This window comes from Takifugu flavidus, chromosome 3 (assembly GCF_003711565.1).
Source record: "Takifugu flavidus isolate HTHZ2018 chromosome 3, ASM371156v2, whole genome shotgun sequence".
Classification (NCBI taxonomy): domain Eukaryota; kingdom Metazoa; phylum Chordata; class Actinopteri; order Tetraodontiformes; family Tetraodontidae; genus Takifugu; species Takifugu flavidus.
The window spans coordinates 13,428,103-13,442,445 of NC_079522.1; the positions used below are offsets into that span (position 1 = coordinate 13,428,103).

Genomic DNA, 14,343 nt, shown 5'->3' on the forward strand with positions numbered 1-14,343 from the left:
GTGATTCACAAGTCGCGGCTTATTTCAAAGTTGTGTCTATTATATGCGTAGGAAACCGGCAGGAGTTTATCGGTATTTAAACAAAAGTAATTAAAAAAGAAATTGGTTTGTTTTTGGTTGGAGTTCGCGTCCGTGGCCACTAGGCGGAGCCCTTCCTTCTCCACTTGTTTACCTCACTCCTCTCCATCGTCTGCTCCGCGCGCCCTAGCAACTGCAGCATCAGCGCGAGTAGCACGCGCTGGTACGCTACGTCACAGTGCCCCATTGGCTTCGTCAAGTTGATTATAGTTGGGATGGCATCACCGGAAATTGGCCGGTTTTAATTTCAAATTAAAGCGCGCGATAAAACGTCCGCGCGTATCACTAGATTATCTTTTCTCGGTTATTGTCGGCTGGGGTCACAGTCATTGATCAAGAGAGAAGAACACATCTTACGTTCCTCAAATCGACTGAACGTGCATGTTTTTCGCACTCATGAAACGGTACTGAACCTCTGGTAGCAACCAATAACATTATTGTGGCAATTCTGTCGCAAGTAATTAACAACAGAATCGTGTAGCAACAACTACATGATGCCAAATGAATTGTTTGCTAAAATGTTACCTGTCCCAGCCGTTATATTCGAGGAGGTTTGGGCGAAAGTGTACACAAATATGTTTTACGTTGAAAGCCGTTCCCGGAAATTGTATTGTTAATCCCCGCTAGCTACACAGTATTCTTCTTTCTATCCCTTCTGTATGTTGTGTCCTTCCTTTCGGTCATTTTTTCCCCATTTTTACAAATCTGGCCAATTAATCTGGGCGCACAACACATTTTCCTTTTAAATAATACATTTTCTTCGTCCATCGGAGGAGTATTCCTCACGTTTAGTCAAGCCGTCGTGTCGCATTAGAAGAGAAATGAAAAACAACCATCCACGACGACCAGAAGGCAGGGAGAAAATACAGCAACGCCCATTTTGACACCTGCTGTATCACCACGGTGCTCACGAAGAAGCTTTAGCATATTTTTCTACGTCTGCTTGCTTCAAACGACGTTCCTAATCGCTGCTGTGAGCTGTCTTCTTACATTCTCCCGTCGCCTCGTCGGCATCTTCGATTCCATCTGAACAAGGGTTGATCGCTCCATGCCGCCTTGCACGCAGCGCGCCCCGGCCACATTTCTGCAGGTGAGCGTTCTCGCCCTTCCATGCCATTTAAAATCTCCAAATGCATGCGGAAAAGCTCCTGCTTTCTCCTTGTAAACAAATTATATATTACACTGTGCAGGCCATTCATGCACAGTCGTCATTTTTTAATAAATAAATAAACAAATGTGTAGTTAAGGATGCTTGTGCCCAAAATGTATTTTACGTGTGAACAATGCAAATTCCAGAGTCTTTCTAATCAGTATAAATTGAATAACATGGATTTACATACAGCAGTTGTTGGTCATGGTGATTATTGTTTGCTGTTGTTGTTTTGGGATTTTCTGTTCATTTAATTTTGGACTTTGCAGGAGGCAAGTGTCACATCATCCTTCGGAGCTAACACTAATATGCAATTCTTGTATTTGTAAACACATTTACACGCCCAAAAGTTGAAGATGTATACGTTGTTGAATGCTGTCTGTGCACCCTTTTGCCCTCGCTGATCGTGACGTGTCGTGAGCTTTCCTTTAAAGTGGCCTCCGGTGGCCAGATTTCTCCTGCAAAGTTCCACTTCATGCTCAAGACAAACATTAGATTGTGCCATAAGCATGCGTAGGAAAACAACCGAGTGAGTGTTTGTTATGACAGAAACAGGCCTAACTGCTCCACCACTAATAATAATAGTAGTACTCCTAGTATTAGTGGTGGTGATGCAGAATGGGCTGCTGATGTGTTTGAAATGAGGCTCTAAAAGTAGCAGTAAAAAAAGAAAAAACAAACATGATGTTGTTGGTCTAGTGGAGTCCAAACCCTTGTTTACACACATGCACATTCATGCATAAATGTGTGAGGATCAGCCAGCCTCCGTTCCCTAGCAACAGCAATGTGCACCATTGAAGAAGATCTCTTCCAGATTTAGCCCGAGGGTCGGCGGTGCCTGCCATTCAGAATTTTTTGGACTGTCGGTGATTAGATATTGAAGTGTTATTATGGCTTTACTTTGCCTTCATTTAGATGCTTGTGAGGGGCATGTGTGACCTGTGATCACACCCCTGGAAATGAAGTGTTTTTACATTCATCACTGTCCACAAGAAAGCCCTCTTTATATGAATATTAATAACTTAGACATGAAAATAAATAAGAGGAAATAAGAGGAATATCATGTTTATCATTTCGAATGAAATTAAGATTGCTGTATTTGTTTTCCATTGTTCGGGGGCGCAGGGGTGTCCCGTGGCCCTAGCACAGAATCAGGGTCAGTGGGGCAGAAGCAGCATCTTTACTCACTCCAACGACTCACCCCCACCTCCCCCATCATCCCTTTAAGCTGCCATAATGCCATTAAAGGTACTGTGTGAGGTTTGGGGGGAGGGAACATCCGCTTGGCTCGTTGCAGGACGGATTAACATCAAAGTGGAAACCCACACACGACCCGCAGACACATGCGCACGCCGAGACGTGCGGAACAGAGCAGCCATGTGTTGATCCTGCCGCCCGCCGGGGGCTGCTGACGTATCACATTTCATCGCGTTGTTGATGCCTAACCCGTTTACCGACTGTTTCCTCCCCAGACTGCACCGTGGCCTTACGTCCGCACCCCTTTGGTTCTCCTCTGTCACGCCACCGTCCTCCTCCTCCTCCTCTCTGCCTGAGCGCTCCTGCTCCTCATTCTCCTGTTCGGCCCCCAGCATTGCGTCCAGCTGTGGCCCTCACAGGGTGCGCACGCTGGCGCTCACCTGACAGGTCCCGGGCCTCAGGACGACAGCCAGCAGCAACACGTTCCCTACATGAGGGACAAAGCGACACAGGTGAGTGCTCTGTGTGTGTGTGTGTGTGGGGGGGGAGAACTGTGACATTTAACTGGTTTCAATAAAACAAACATTGTAAATGAAGCAAACAAATCAAAATAAAACTTTTTTTAAGAGTCTGGACACATGGGCCCCTCTGGTGCTGAAGGTTGGGAGGAATTTGCAGCCCGTTGCATCATTTCAGTGCCGTCACATGTCATTTCTCTAAGAGCAGGTCATCTCAGGCGGGTAAACAGACTGGAGAAACAGCCCCGGGCGTGGGTTCGGCTCTGCTTATTCAAGGGCAGCGTTACAGAAACAAACATAAGCTTGCAATTCTTTTTTATAATTCAGTAATGAATTATTTCTATGCATTTTAAACAGGGCTTTGACAAAAAATTAAGCCAGGAACCAAAAGCACAACAGAAATTACAGGTGCATCTGCCACAAGACACAGACTAATGAAAGCAGATGCCTTCATCCCTAATTTATGCCATTTTATTAAGATCATTATTGAGATAGTTGTCTGTGTGCGGACTGTAGCTTTAACCAGCATGTGTTTGTACCAGACCCCCAGGGCCTGGGCAGATGAGAGGAGGAGAGGCTCTCATAAACGCTCGGCCTCCTGTGGGAGCACCGACCAGCTCAAGGAGGTCAGTTCCTCGCCTGCAGCCACACATCTTGGATCCGTCCAAAGTCCGAACTTGTTGAAGCGTGAGCTCCTCTCTCCAACGCTTTCGCTAACATCAGTAACATCTGCGTCGCATGTGCCTGTGAAACAGATTGCGAAATTGCGTCAGCAGCTTCAGCGCAGCAAACGCAGCAGCCGCCACCGGAGGGATAAGGACCGCAAGTCCCCGTTCAATGGCAGTCACACCATCATCCAGTCCCAGGTGATCTTAGCTGGACAGGGAACGCATGTGGGGGAGCTTACGCTCGCCGTCCCCGTGTAGCTGTAGGTTTCACACAGCGAGTTAAATCCAAAAGACTCTTCCTGTAATTGCAAAGGTTGCTCTGAAGTCATTGTGTCTTCAGTTCTTTAGTCTCTGTCGGTGAATAAAATACTCTTGACAACAGCGAAAACTCTGTGCACGTCCGCGTGTGCGGCATAAACACTGACCGCTGGCGTCCGCCTGTGTTTTCTGTAGTCGCCTATGCCCAAAACCATTTTGATTCCCATCCCCATTTCGAAGTCATCGGCTCCTCGATTCCGCAACAGCGTGGAGGGCCTGAATCAGGAGATCGAGCGCATCACCATCCAGGACTCCACGGAAAAGGACGACGCCATTGTTGTGAGTCGTCTGACGCGCGCCGCTCGGGGATTAAGCCCCCTGTGTTTCTGACCTCTTTCGTGTGTGTGTGCAGCCACAGGACGTCCCAGATGGGCACCGCGCGCCCCCGCCCGTCCCTCCGCAGCGCAGCAGCAGCACCCGCAGCATCGACACGCAGACTCCCTCGGGGGGCGGCCTGAGCGGGAGCCACAGTAACTGCAGCAGCCGCCCCGACTCCATCTCGCCCTCCTACCTCACTGTAGTCAATGACATGGGGGGAGGCAGCCCGTACGAGGACAAAGGTGACCGACATCCGCGTTGCACACGCGCCAAAGCCTGACTGAGTCAATCTGTTGATGATGCTGACCTTTGACCTCCCGTCTGTCCCTGTTGTCAGAGCTGGGCCCCTACTCCCCACTGCCTAAATATGCTGCCTCTCCCAGACCAAACAACAGCTACATGTTCAAGAGAGAACCTCCAGAGGGCTGTGAGAAGGTCAAAGTCTTCGAGGAGGGCATGTGAGTCTATTGATTTTTTTTTTTTACTGAAGCTTTAATCTGGAGCAAAGTTCAATTAAATGATTTATCAGAGTGGAAGTAACAAAGTGCGTGGACTCAAAAGGGTGAACTCCCATCAATTTTCTTAGGGACTTAAAGGTTAAAGGGGGTTTAATAAGAGTTTAATTAGACTGGTTTAACCTGAACCGAGGCGAAGCCTCGTATAAATACTCTCCGCACCCCCAACAGAATTTGAAGTCACCCAGTAAGAAAGCCGATGATTCCGATGTGGAGACTGAGAAGTAAATATAGTATAGTACTTGAAATATGCTAAGAGGATGTAAACCAACTGAGTCAGTATTGGTGCGTTTGAAATGAAGAATAATTATATTCTTGGTTGTGTTTCCAGGCCCAAGCCTCTGCAGGAGATCCCCCCCTTCTTGTGTCCCGACCGCAACAAGGTCAACTTCATCCCCAACAGCGGCTCTGCCTTCTGCTTTGTCAGCATTCTCAAGCCCTTACTGCCCGCCCCTGACCTCAGCTTTCGCCCCGGGGTCGGCCTCCGCAGCCTGTCCCCGTCCCTGGTGCCTCTGTCCACCCAACCATGCCTCGTGGAGGAGCCCGAGAGCTTCTGATAATCCCCAAAGGCTTTTAGTAACCACGTCCCCCCTCACTTCAAATTACCACAAAAAAGCAAATCAAAAAAGAGAAAACATCGGAAACAAGATCATGCCTTCAGCATGCCAGCTAAGCTCTCTGATGTCCTTATCTTGGTGAAAAAGCTCTTCCCACTGCCTCTCCTCAGATGATGACAATATGAGCACCCTGCAGCCCACAGCGGGATATTTGCAGCTAACATTTCACTGCTTTCTATCTACCTTTAGTTCTGGTTAGGTTCCTGTTTTTATGGAGGAAAAGGGAAAAAAATAACTTTTTGATTTGATCATCTATGTACCATGGCGCCTTCCAAGGACATCTCTTTTTCTAGTTATTTCTCTTGATATCAGATATGCCTTCCATTAAAGAAAAAAAAAAAAAGGCTGCTGGTTTCCTTGGTGACCAAGAGTTTGACCACAGATGCTAATTTTGGTGCTGAGAATGAATTTTGTGGAAACGCTTGAACGGTCTTCACAAGGAGAATTCAAGAAATGTGCCTGATCTTTCAGACCGCTCAGTGTCGCTCCACCAGCATAGTGCTCAGATCTTGTTCCCCGAGGGAGACCTGGTGTTTGCACTATGATGGCCGTAGATACACACCGAGAGGTGGGACCTGGATCCCCGCTCCGCGGTGCGTATGTACACACAGGCCAGGGCTACGATGTGTCCAGCGTGTTCAACCCGTGTCCGCCTGCACCTCCTCCTTCCCTTAAGCGCCAGCCTTTTCCTCAGAACGCTGCACCACCTCACGTCCCTTCACCATCTTATCCCCCCCCCCCCACTGTAACTGCAGATCTCCCGTGTCTTGCTCAATGTTCTCGTGAAACGTGTGCAGAGGGGCCTCGTCCTGAAGGCTCACGCTCCCTCTGAGCATGGAGAGGTCTGACCACGCCCCAAACACAACGCTGACCAGTTTTCAGGTTCTGGAAGTTCCCAAAAGCACATGGAAATAAAATCTGCCTCCAAAACGTAGAGCGACGGAAGTTCAATGTTGAAGAACATGGAAACTCTCAAGGACTTGAGGAAATGTGCTCAGCGACATTCCGCCTCTGGGATCTGCGAGTGGAGCGTGTGGGCCTCAGCCTCGCCATGCCCAGGGCCAATCCTCCAGTATGTGTCGTTATTGCTCGACTGTGCCTGCAGTGGTGGGATAAGAATGTACTGGACCTGTAAATACAAGAGGTACCGTGTTTGTAATATAGGCTGACTACAATTATGTATCTGAATGAGCCAGTAATTGTTTAACCCCTTCCTCCTCCAGCTTTTTATCCGCCGACTACTGTGAATTCCTCTCATCATTGTGAATAACAACGCTGTATTTATTTATTAGGAGTGCCGTCGCGTCTGCAGAGACTTTCCATTTTCAGAAAAAAGATTGGAAACTTTAGAGAAAATGAATGTTCAAAATGACCCGATTTGTAAAAAAGAAAACAAGTTCTGTTCCAAATGAAGCATCTGGTCTGGTTGCTTCATCACAATCAATCCCACATTTGTTTCAGATTAGGTGTAAACAACAAATACCCCTTCCCCACTTATTTTTTTTTTTTAGCATTTTGGTATGAGGCTCCACACACACATTTGCTTGTCCAGTTTATTCCAAGTTTTCATCTATTAAACCCAAGTGAAATAAAAAGGCATAGTTAAATTAAATAAAGCATCTGTGATTGACTTGATAAGTACATTCTTATTTGATTAACTATAAATACAGCAATGCAGTTTCTCTTGTGACCACTGCACACAAGCAGAAGAAATATGTGCAGCTTGTATAAAGTCTCTCTCAGGCACACAAATGTCATAACTGCGGATTTGGTTTCAGTTGATGCACTTGGCTGCCGCCAAAGATGCTGATATCATTCTTAAGTTGTCAAACAGTAAATATATAAATGTCAGTCCTGGTCTCGTCTTCCCTCCTTAAACAATCGACACCTGAATAAAGCCATTGTATGATAACAGGTAACAACATACAGTAGGAGTCAATAGTTTTTAAAAAAGAAGCAAAAGAAAAGCTTATATACTGTACAGGTACATTTTAGTGTCGACAGGTGCGCTGCTAAACAGAATTCAGTGGCCTTCAGCCTTTCAGAGACCATTCGATTTCCCTTTTTCACATTTGTTTTTCTTGGCCTTCTGCTCGAGACACCAAAACAAACATCCAATTCAAACGCGAGGATGCTTTTAGGAGCCAGAAGGGCGTTCAGGTCGTCATAGTGATGCTCCGAGTCCTGCCGGGTGACTGGACAGCAGCTCATCGTCCGGTCCAACAGAATCCAGAGCTCAATAAAGCGCCGTGTTATTACCGTTTCATAGAATTTGCATATGAACAAAAAAAAAGGAGACTTTACATCATACGAGATGTGTTTCCCAAACAATGGCCGTATTTGCCACAATACAATTAGAAATCAGTAATTGCATGATGTAGTTAAATGATAGTGATATTAAAAAGATTAAGAATTGACACGTGCTTCATTATTCCTGACTAAGCCAGATAACACTGCCATCTACCTGTCCAACTACAACCGCTCATCTTTAACTATGCTATTCATTAAAAATTCAGGGTTTCTCATCATAAGTCCAAAATATTGCAATAGTAAATATAGATATTTTAACATCCTGGATCCCTTATTGTGCACACACACGACAAACTGTAACACACCCATACAAGGCAAACATGAATAAAAAGACATAAATACACACGATACCAACATTTCTCTGCTTGTCTGGAGCTGAATCAACAAAAACGGTAACACACAATGCAGCTTTGCTGTGTCTTAACAGTCATGTACAGCTGCTGACAGAGGAGGCCAAGCACAATGACCTGCTGGCTTCTTCCAGTGTAACAAACACGTCCCTCACAATAAAATAATGCCGTCAAATAATTTCAAACACCAAAAATGAAGATTAATATTTCTTATTTTACTTGCCTGTTTGAAAAAACAAAAATTCTCCAAAACTTACACACGCACACACACACACACACACACACACACACACACACACAATTAGGCATTTAGCAGCTCATCTGCAGAGCGTCCTATAGCGTCAGGATTGGAGAGAGGATCCAAATCAGCAAACAGGTTGAACCAGGCAGACATGTCTTTAGATCCACCTGGAGGAGCTATAAATACACACAAGACAAGTCATGTCATGCCTAAAGAAGTCGCAACATAAACCTCTATGGAGACAAAAAATTCTCAAATTAACATTAGCTAAAAGTAACATTATTTGCAAATATGGAGCATTTCTTCTTCCCCCCCCGGCTTTTTCCTGAACAACAGGAGCTGGAGCCTGGATACACCCCGAGGCGCCCGGCTCATTGCAGGACCCTATGTGAGCATGTTCACTACCTTGCTCAAGGGTACCTCAGCAGTGCTCTAAGAGTGTCCTAGCACCTCCTTCTTCTACCATGTTCTGTCCCATTGCATCTCACCGTTGACCTCTATGGGTATTTTTATTCATAATTATATATCGACTCATTTTTGCTCACCATTAGCTGTTGAACCTGAAGCCAGCTCAGCCGATGGGTTTTGACCAGAAGGAGGCTGCAGGGGCAGAGCCTGAAACATTGGTGGAGTGGACCAGCCTAAAAGGAGAAAGGAGAACATACTATTAAATATGTTCCCTCAATTCTAATGTCGCTGTATGAATAATGCAATGCCATAGTTCTCCAACAGGGCGCGCTGTTGCTGACCTGAAGAACTGAGACTGTGGTCTAGCAGCTGGGATGGCAGGAAGCCTGTGGGGCTGGAAGAAGGAGGATTTGCTGTAGCCCCACTATTTAATGATTCAGTAGTCGACTGAGGAGTGTTGGAAGGTTCAAAAACTCCAAAAGCATCCTGCCACTCTCTGCTGAACCCATCATTGGCCCCCACGCCTGGGCTGAGGAGGTCCTTGAGAAAGGCCATTTCACCTCGTTCAACATCCTCCTCCATCTGCAGCATTGTTCCAGTACTTAAGGAAGGTCCTGAAAGGAAAATAGCGGAAAGTCACAAAGAAAGAAAAACACAGACTTACAAAGAGTGAAAACAGTGGCTCAGGAAAGTGAAAAAAGCCGAAATGTGAAACGCCTGCCGCAACCAAGCAGATCAGAAAGCTAAGAAAGAGAGCAAGGTAGTTGGAAGTTAGGACTTCTCCAGTGGCAGAAATGGGAGAGGGTCAGCCAGTTTACCAGGCAGTGGTGGAAGGCTGGACGGGAGGCTTTCGAAGCCCCGGGACTCTGTGGGGTCACCAGCAGGAGGAGGAAGTGGGAGCTGGGGCAGCAGGGGGGCGTTCACTGGCTGTGGGAACTGTGGTACGTCACAGTCCATGAGCATTAGGTCATCGTTGCTGCCCATTGCTGCTGGAGGAGCGGCAATGCTTTCATGGGCTGGGTTCATAAAGTGAACAGCCAGTCCACAGTCAGCAACAGCAAACCATTAAACACTGGCACTATTGACACAAATACTGACAGCAGGAAACACCCATGGATGTAGACACTAAAAACAGGAAGACCTACCACGGGTGTCATTCTGTCCATCCCTGTTGCTGGCTGGCTCTGGAAAAGAGAAGAAGGAGAAGCATGACAATTACATTCAACCCATCGGGTGGCAGAGAATTTAATTCCAAATTGAATTTAGACTTCGGCCTAGAGAGGAAGTACTGGTACACACCTGCGTCAGCATGTTTGTCATCATCCAAGGACACCAGGCTGTGGAAGAAGAGAAAAAACAAAGGTTATCTAGTTGGCAAGACTACAGGCTATTTTTAGCCAAAGTGCAGCCGAGAGGATGCAGTTTAGAGCTTCACTCTCTCAAGCACGGAGCAACACATGGAGCACAGCACCTGATTCTACTACCTGTCTGTGTTGCTCGCAGAGTTCTCCTTCGTTTTCTCTTGTTTTGTTAAGTCTGCTATTTCCTCCAACGGATCTCGCAGGTCCTGGAGAGGTCGAAGCAAAGAGTTAAATCAAATAAAACACATCCGTGTTATTCTCACTGTGCGGTTTCCACTACTTTTAGTGTGGTGAACTGATACTGGACGTGTCCCTGGAACGTTGTCTGGATCCCTGACATGGTGTTAGCTGTCTTCTCCCAATAGTGCAGTAGAGTAGTCTGGAACATTGATTGGAAACAAACATGTGTTCAGGCGCACTGGCATAGAGACGCATGCGCATTTTTGATTTGAAAAATGAAGACGGACAGAGGCAGACCTGATAGTTACAGAGCGAGTGCGACAGCATGTTGCAGCGACTCGCACCCAACATGTCGACCTTCTGACACACGTCGTTTTTGAGCTTCTCAAACTGGCCCTTCGTCCCTCTGACTTGAGCTTGGACCTGGAATTAGAAAGACCGTGAAGATCGGGAGATGATCTTTCCCAGAGTACACCAGCACACAGCAGCTCTTTACCACCCCCTGTTGGCCGACTCCAGTAAGACAACAAGCCCCTCCCCACCCGCTGCTTCAGATACCAAAGAGAAAAACAAAACCCTATGATGTAAATAGATTTCTCACTAAGATCCTCTTTGTGACATCCTCTTTTATCTACCAAGATCAACCTATAAAAGCCTCCCTCCACCTTGCGGAACTTTTCCAGCTGTTTGTAGGTATCTGGGTCCAGTTCTTGGGATACGTCCTTCATCCAGAGCAGAGCTCCTCGATACTCGGTGCGAGCCTTCTCCATCCGGCTGACCGTCAGAAAAGTGTCAGCTATGGCCCGCCTTCGGAATGTCTCCACTTCCTGGTGCAAGCGGTGCAGTGGCGTACAGAGAGCCATCCTGCAATGCACCAGATGTTGAGTACAATTTGGCTTTAGGATCACGCAACACTTAAAAGTGATTTTCCGTTGCTTGACCTCTGCTTGGCTGAGGTGCACAGGGCCTTGCTGGTGGCGTCCATCATGTCACCGGCCTTTGAGCGATCGTGTTCCGCCTGGAAGCGCAGGAAGAGGCCGAGCTCATTCTCCTCCTGTGACAGGCCTGGAGGACAGGCAGCAGATTCATTTAAAAGGGGATCAAATGGGCTTGAAACACAATCAATTTCACACAAGTCAGAAAGGTGAGGTCGCGTGAGGTCCTCGTGCCATTGAAACAGGGCTCCAATGACCTTCAACGGCATCAAGTTACTCAAGTCAAGTCTCTTCTTTGACCTTTTTAAATAGTTCATTTCAGCTCTGTTCAGATCAAATATTTGGCAGGAACTGAACGACAAAGAGCTCCTGTACGGAGGTTTTGGACTCACGTATGATCCTCTGCTGGTACTTCTCGATCACCTTCAGCAGGTCTGTGCAAGTCAACTGAACTGAGCGAAAAAACTGGAGACAAAACACACAAATGACACGTTTCCCCCCCATGATTCATTGATGGGTTTAATTAGACAAAGATTTTAAAACAACAATAATGTTTCTCATTACCCACAATTCCCTGAATACAGTAGTGGATGTAAATTATTTTTCAAAAGCACCACAGTGAAGAGGTTACTATTTATATGCTATATGCTATATATTTATACTATTTATAAAGAGCCACTGGCTCCCATACGGGCATCTCTTTGTTGTTTGGTCTCTGTTCATTCTGTGATTATCAAATTAGTGTTAATCTAAGCAAACGAGCCAATTGAGCTACAGTAATACGGCAAAAACATACAGACTTTTAAGCCATTTAGGATGAAAACAAATAAAACACAGTATCTACGTGGACCAATGTCTGTTTCAAATGTATCTGGACAGAATCTCATCAGACACGAAGGACACACGCAGAAATATCTCATCCAGATTGGTTCATTAGTAGCCTAATCTAATATGCCCAGAGAGGCCTCCAAAAGGAGTGTGAGAACACAGGAAAACGTTCTCGTTTCATCCATCGAGTCTCTTCCTCATCTCCTTTCCCTAAATGGACGCAGAAGATGAGCAGTGGACTGATCCTGTTCCACAGCAAACAATGGCTGCTCAGTGTTTTCCCTCCAACAGACAGAGTGTCACAGCTAAACGTCAGCCAGGATCCTGCCAGTCCGCGGTGTCTGCTATCGTGACAGAATTCTCACTATACCAAACCTGTTACAACGACTCTACCAGACAGATCTGTCCAATACAAACCACCGTGTCATCTCACAGCCTTCGCTACAGTATTTAGCCATGTACCTTGAGTCAACAATTATGGTTTTAAAACACAATGTACACAAATATACATGAGTATGACAGATCTCTCTCTTTATTTTAAAGCCATATGGTGTTTACACGATCTAAAATAAACAGACAAAGTCTTCTTGTCTTGGCTGCATCATACCATCACACGGAAATGTGTCACTCGGCATTCTTGAGCAAAAATAACACAATCCCCAACCCCCACCCAAAACGGTGACGCTTACGTCACCTGACATGTTGTTTTAGGGCAGCGAGGAGATGCTGGAGGTCAATGCAAAACACAGTCACACGTTCTGAATAGAATCGGAGTAGAAATCTCCCACATCATTTGTTCCACGTGCTCATTTGAATGGAAGGATGGGGCAGGATATCCCACGACAGGACGGACAAATGACAGATAACTGGCATGCGTAAGGTCTCCCACCTCCAGCTTCGCGTCCAGGTCAGCGTCAGAGGCCACCACGTACTCATCCTCCTTCTTGCCCGTGGCTTTGATGAGGACCTGCTTGGTCTTCCAGAATTTCTTCTGCATCCGAGCCATGACTGAGCTGTCCTCACCAAGCAGGGCCCGGCTGCCACTCAGCATGTCCCCCCCAAAACTGTTGGCCCACAGTGGGTAGTGCCAGGTTACCGTAGCCACACGTGGATGATGGATGTTTGATCGACAATGAAATGTATACATACCCGTCCATCGTTGGATAGCACTGTTTTCGATCTGTAAATAATAAAAAAAGTGGGGAAACTCGGGACTATCGCCTGGATCTCACGTTTTGCCAGCACAATACAATGAAGAGAAACTCTTGTCTAAAAAACGAATGAAAAGAGATGGAAATATTTACGTGAGTGATCTAGCGTAGGCATCGACACGTATAGCAGCAACACCCCCCATACTGGACTACAACAGGTACAGGCGGATCGCTTCTCATGTGCAGGACCAGCCCCGGAGATGCTAGAGGCCATAAAGCTAACTAATCTAATATGGTTCTGGGAGCAGGGATCAGACACCTGCCACTCCTGTGAGGCGAGACCTGACAGCCAGCTGTCTGCCCAGCAGGTGCTCAGCAACCGCGAAAGCCGCCTCAGTGACACGGAAATGGAAATAAAGCCCAGGATGCCGACTGATATTTATTAATACGGTGACAAGTGATATGATATGTAAGGAGAAACTACCAAAACATGACAGTAGTCGACGGAGGAAGCTGGTGTGCTAACCGCAACTGTGCTAGCCTGGAGAGTCGAGGCCAGGAAAAATGTCAACCTTCCAAAGGGCGACTTTCTTTTAAATATTTTCGGACTATAGGTCAAAATATTTCGTGTGTCTTTACCTTGGCTTTAGTTTAGATGGACAGTTCGAGCATCTGCGAAGTGCAGTCCAGTTTAGCCTCCTGTCCAGATCGCCGTCATCCTAAAGTGAGTCAGAGAAACAGGATATGCAAAGCAGTTGTGGCGCCACTTGGACGCGAGGGGGCGCTGTTGTTTCCAGAACCCCCCTCCCCCCAAAGATCGTCCATTAAACAAATGAGCCACCCCCTCCCCCCCAAAGATCGTCCATTAAACAAATGATTTGAAACGTCTGCAAAAGTAATTTTGAAGAATTTTTTAAAATGTGTCGTGGCAATTTAGAAAAAAAGATTATGATACCCGTGAGCTGGTTGATTAATTTACTGTGAAATAAGCTGAAAGAATAGTCCAAAAGATTTCTTGATTGCCAATTATTTGGAATGTCCTGGTTAAGACAGTTCCAACAGCAAAGAAGTACAATCATAGCTAGTTTAAAATCTGTGAAACCAGAACAGGGAAAAAAATCATAAAGTTGAAAAATATATATTCTAAAAACATTGTAATCTAATAACAGAATTACTTTTAAGCAGATATATATGCATATG

The 14,343-nt window shown here is 46.2% G+C and overlaps 2 protein-coding genes across 5 annotated transcripts; one reads left to right on the forward strand and one right to left on the reverse strand.

The window, feature by feature from the left end:
• Positions 1-703: 703 nt before the first annotated feature.
• Positions 704-7,230, forward strand: fam117ba (family with sequence similarity 117 member Ba). Its single transcript, XM_057026542.1, has 8 exons — positions 704-1,168; positions 2,701-2,937; positions 3,486-3,569; positions 3,699-3,809; positions 4,065-4,208; positions 4,282-4,489; positions 4,585-4,705; positions 5,094-7,230. Exons 2-8 carry the CDS (start codon positions 2,917-2,919, stop codon positions 5,317-5,319), a joined length of 915 nt encoding a protein of 304 aa, XP_056882522.1. The 5' UTR covers positions 704-1,168; positions 2,701-2,916; the 3' UTR covers positions 5,320-7,230.
• ical1 (islet cell autoantigen 1-like) lies at positions 6,919-13,929 on the reverse strand. Of its 4 annotated transcripts, XM_057026537.1 has the most exons (16): positions 13,783-13,929; positions 13,142-13,172; positions 12,882-13,056; positions 11,557-11,629; positions 11,171-11,294; positions 10,895-11,093; positions 10,527-10,652; positions 10,330-10,428; positions 10,173-10,255; positions 9,988-10,025; positions 9,834-9,872; positions 9,507-9,704; positions 9,030-9,302; positions 8,826-8,921; positions 8,332-8,456; positions 6,919-8,301 (listed from the first exon to the last, which is right to left on the reverse strand). In XM_057026537.1, exons 2-15 carry the CDS (start codon positions 13,147-13,149, stop codon positions 8,341-8,343), a joined length of 1,647 nt encoding a protein of 548 aa, XP_056882517.1. In that variant the 5' UTR covers positions 13,150-13,172; positions 13,783-13,929; the 3' UTR covers positions 6,919-8,301; positions 8,332-8,340. The 4 variants fall into 4 exon arrangements, with proteins under 4 accessions (XP_056882517.1, XP_056882514.1, XP_056882516.1 ...); XM_057026534.1 differs by having other exon boundaries at positions 6,919-8,456; positions 13,783-13,928; XM_057026536.1 differs by having other exon boundaries at positions 6,919-8,456; positions 13,142-13,261; positions 13,783-13,923.
• Between the last annotated feature and the right edge of the window lie 414 nt (positions 13,930-14,343).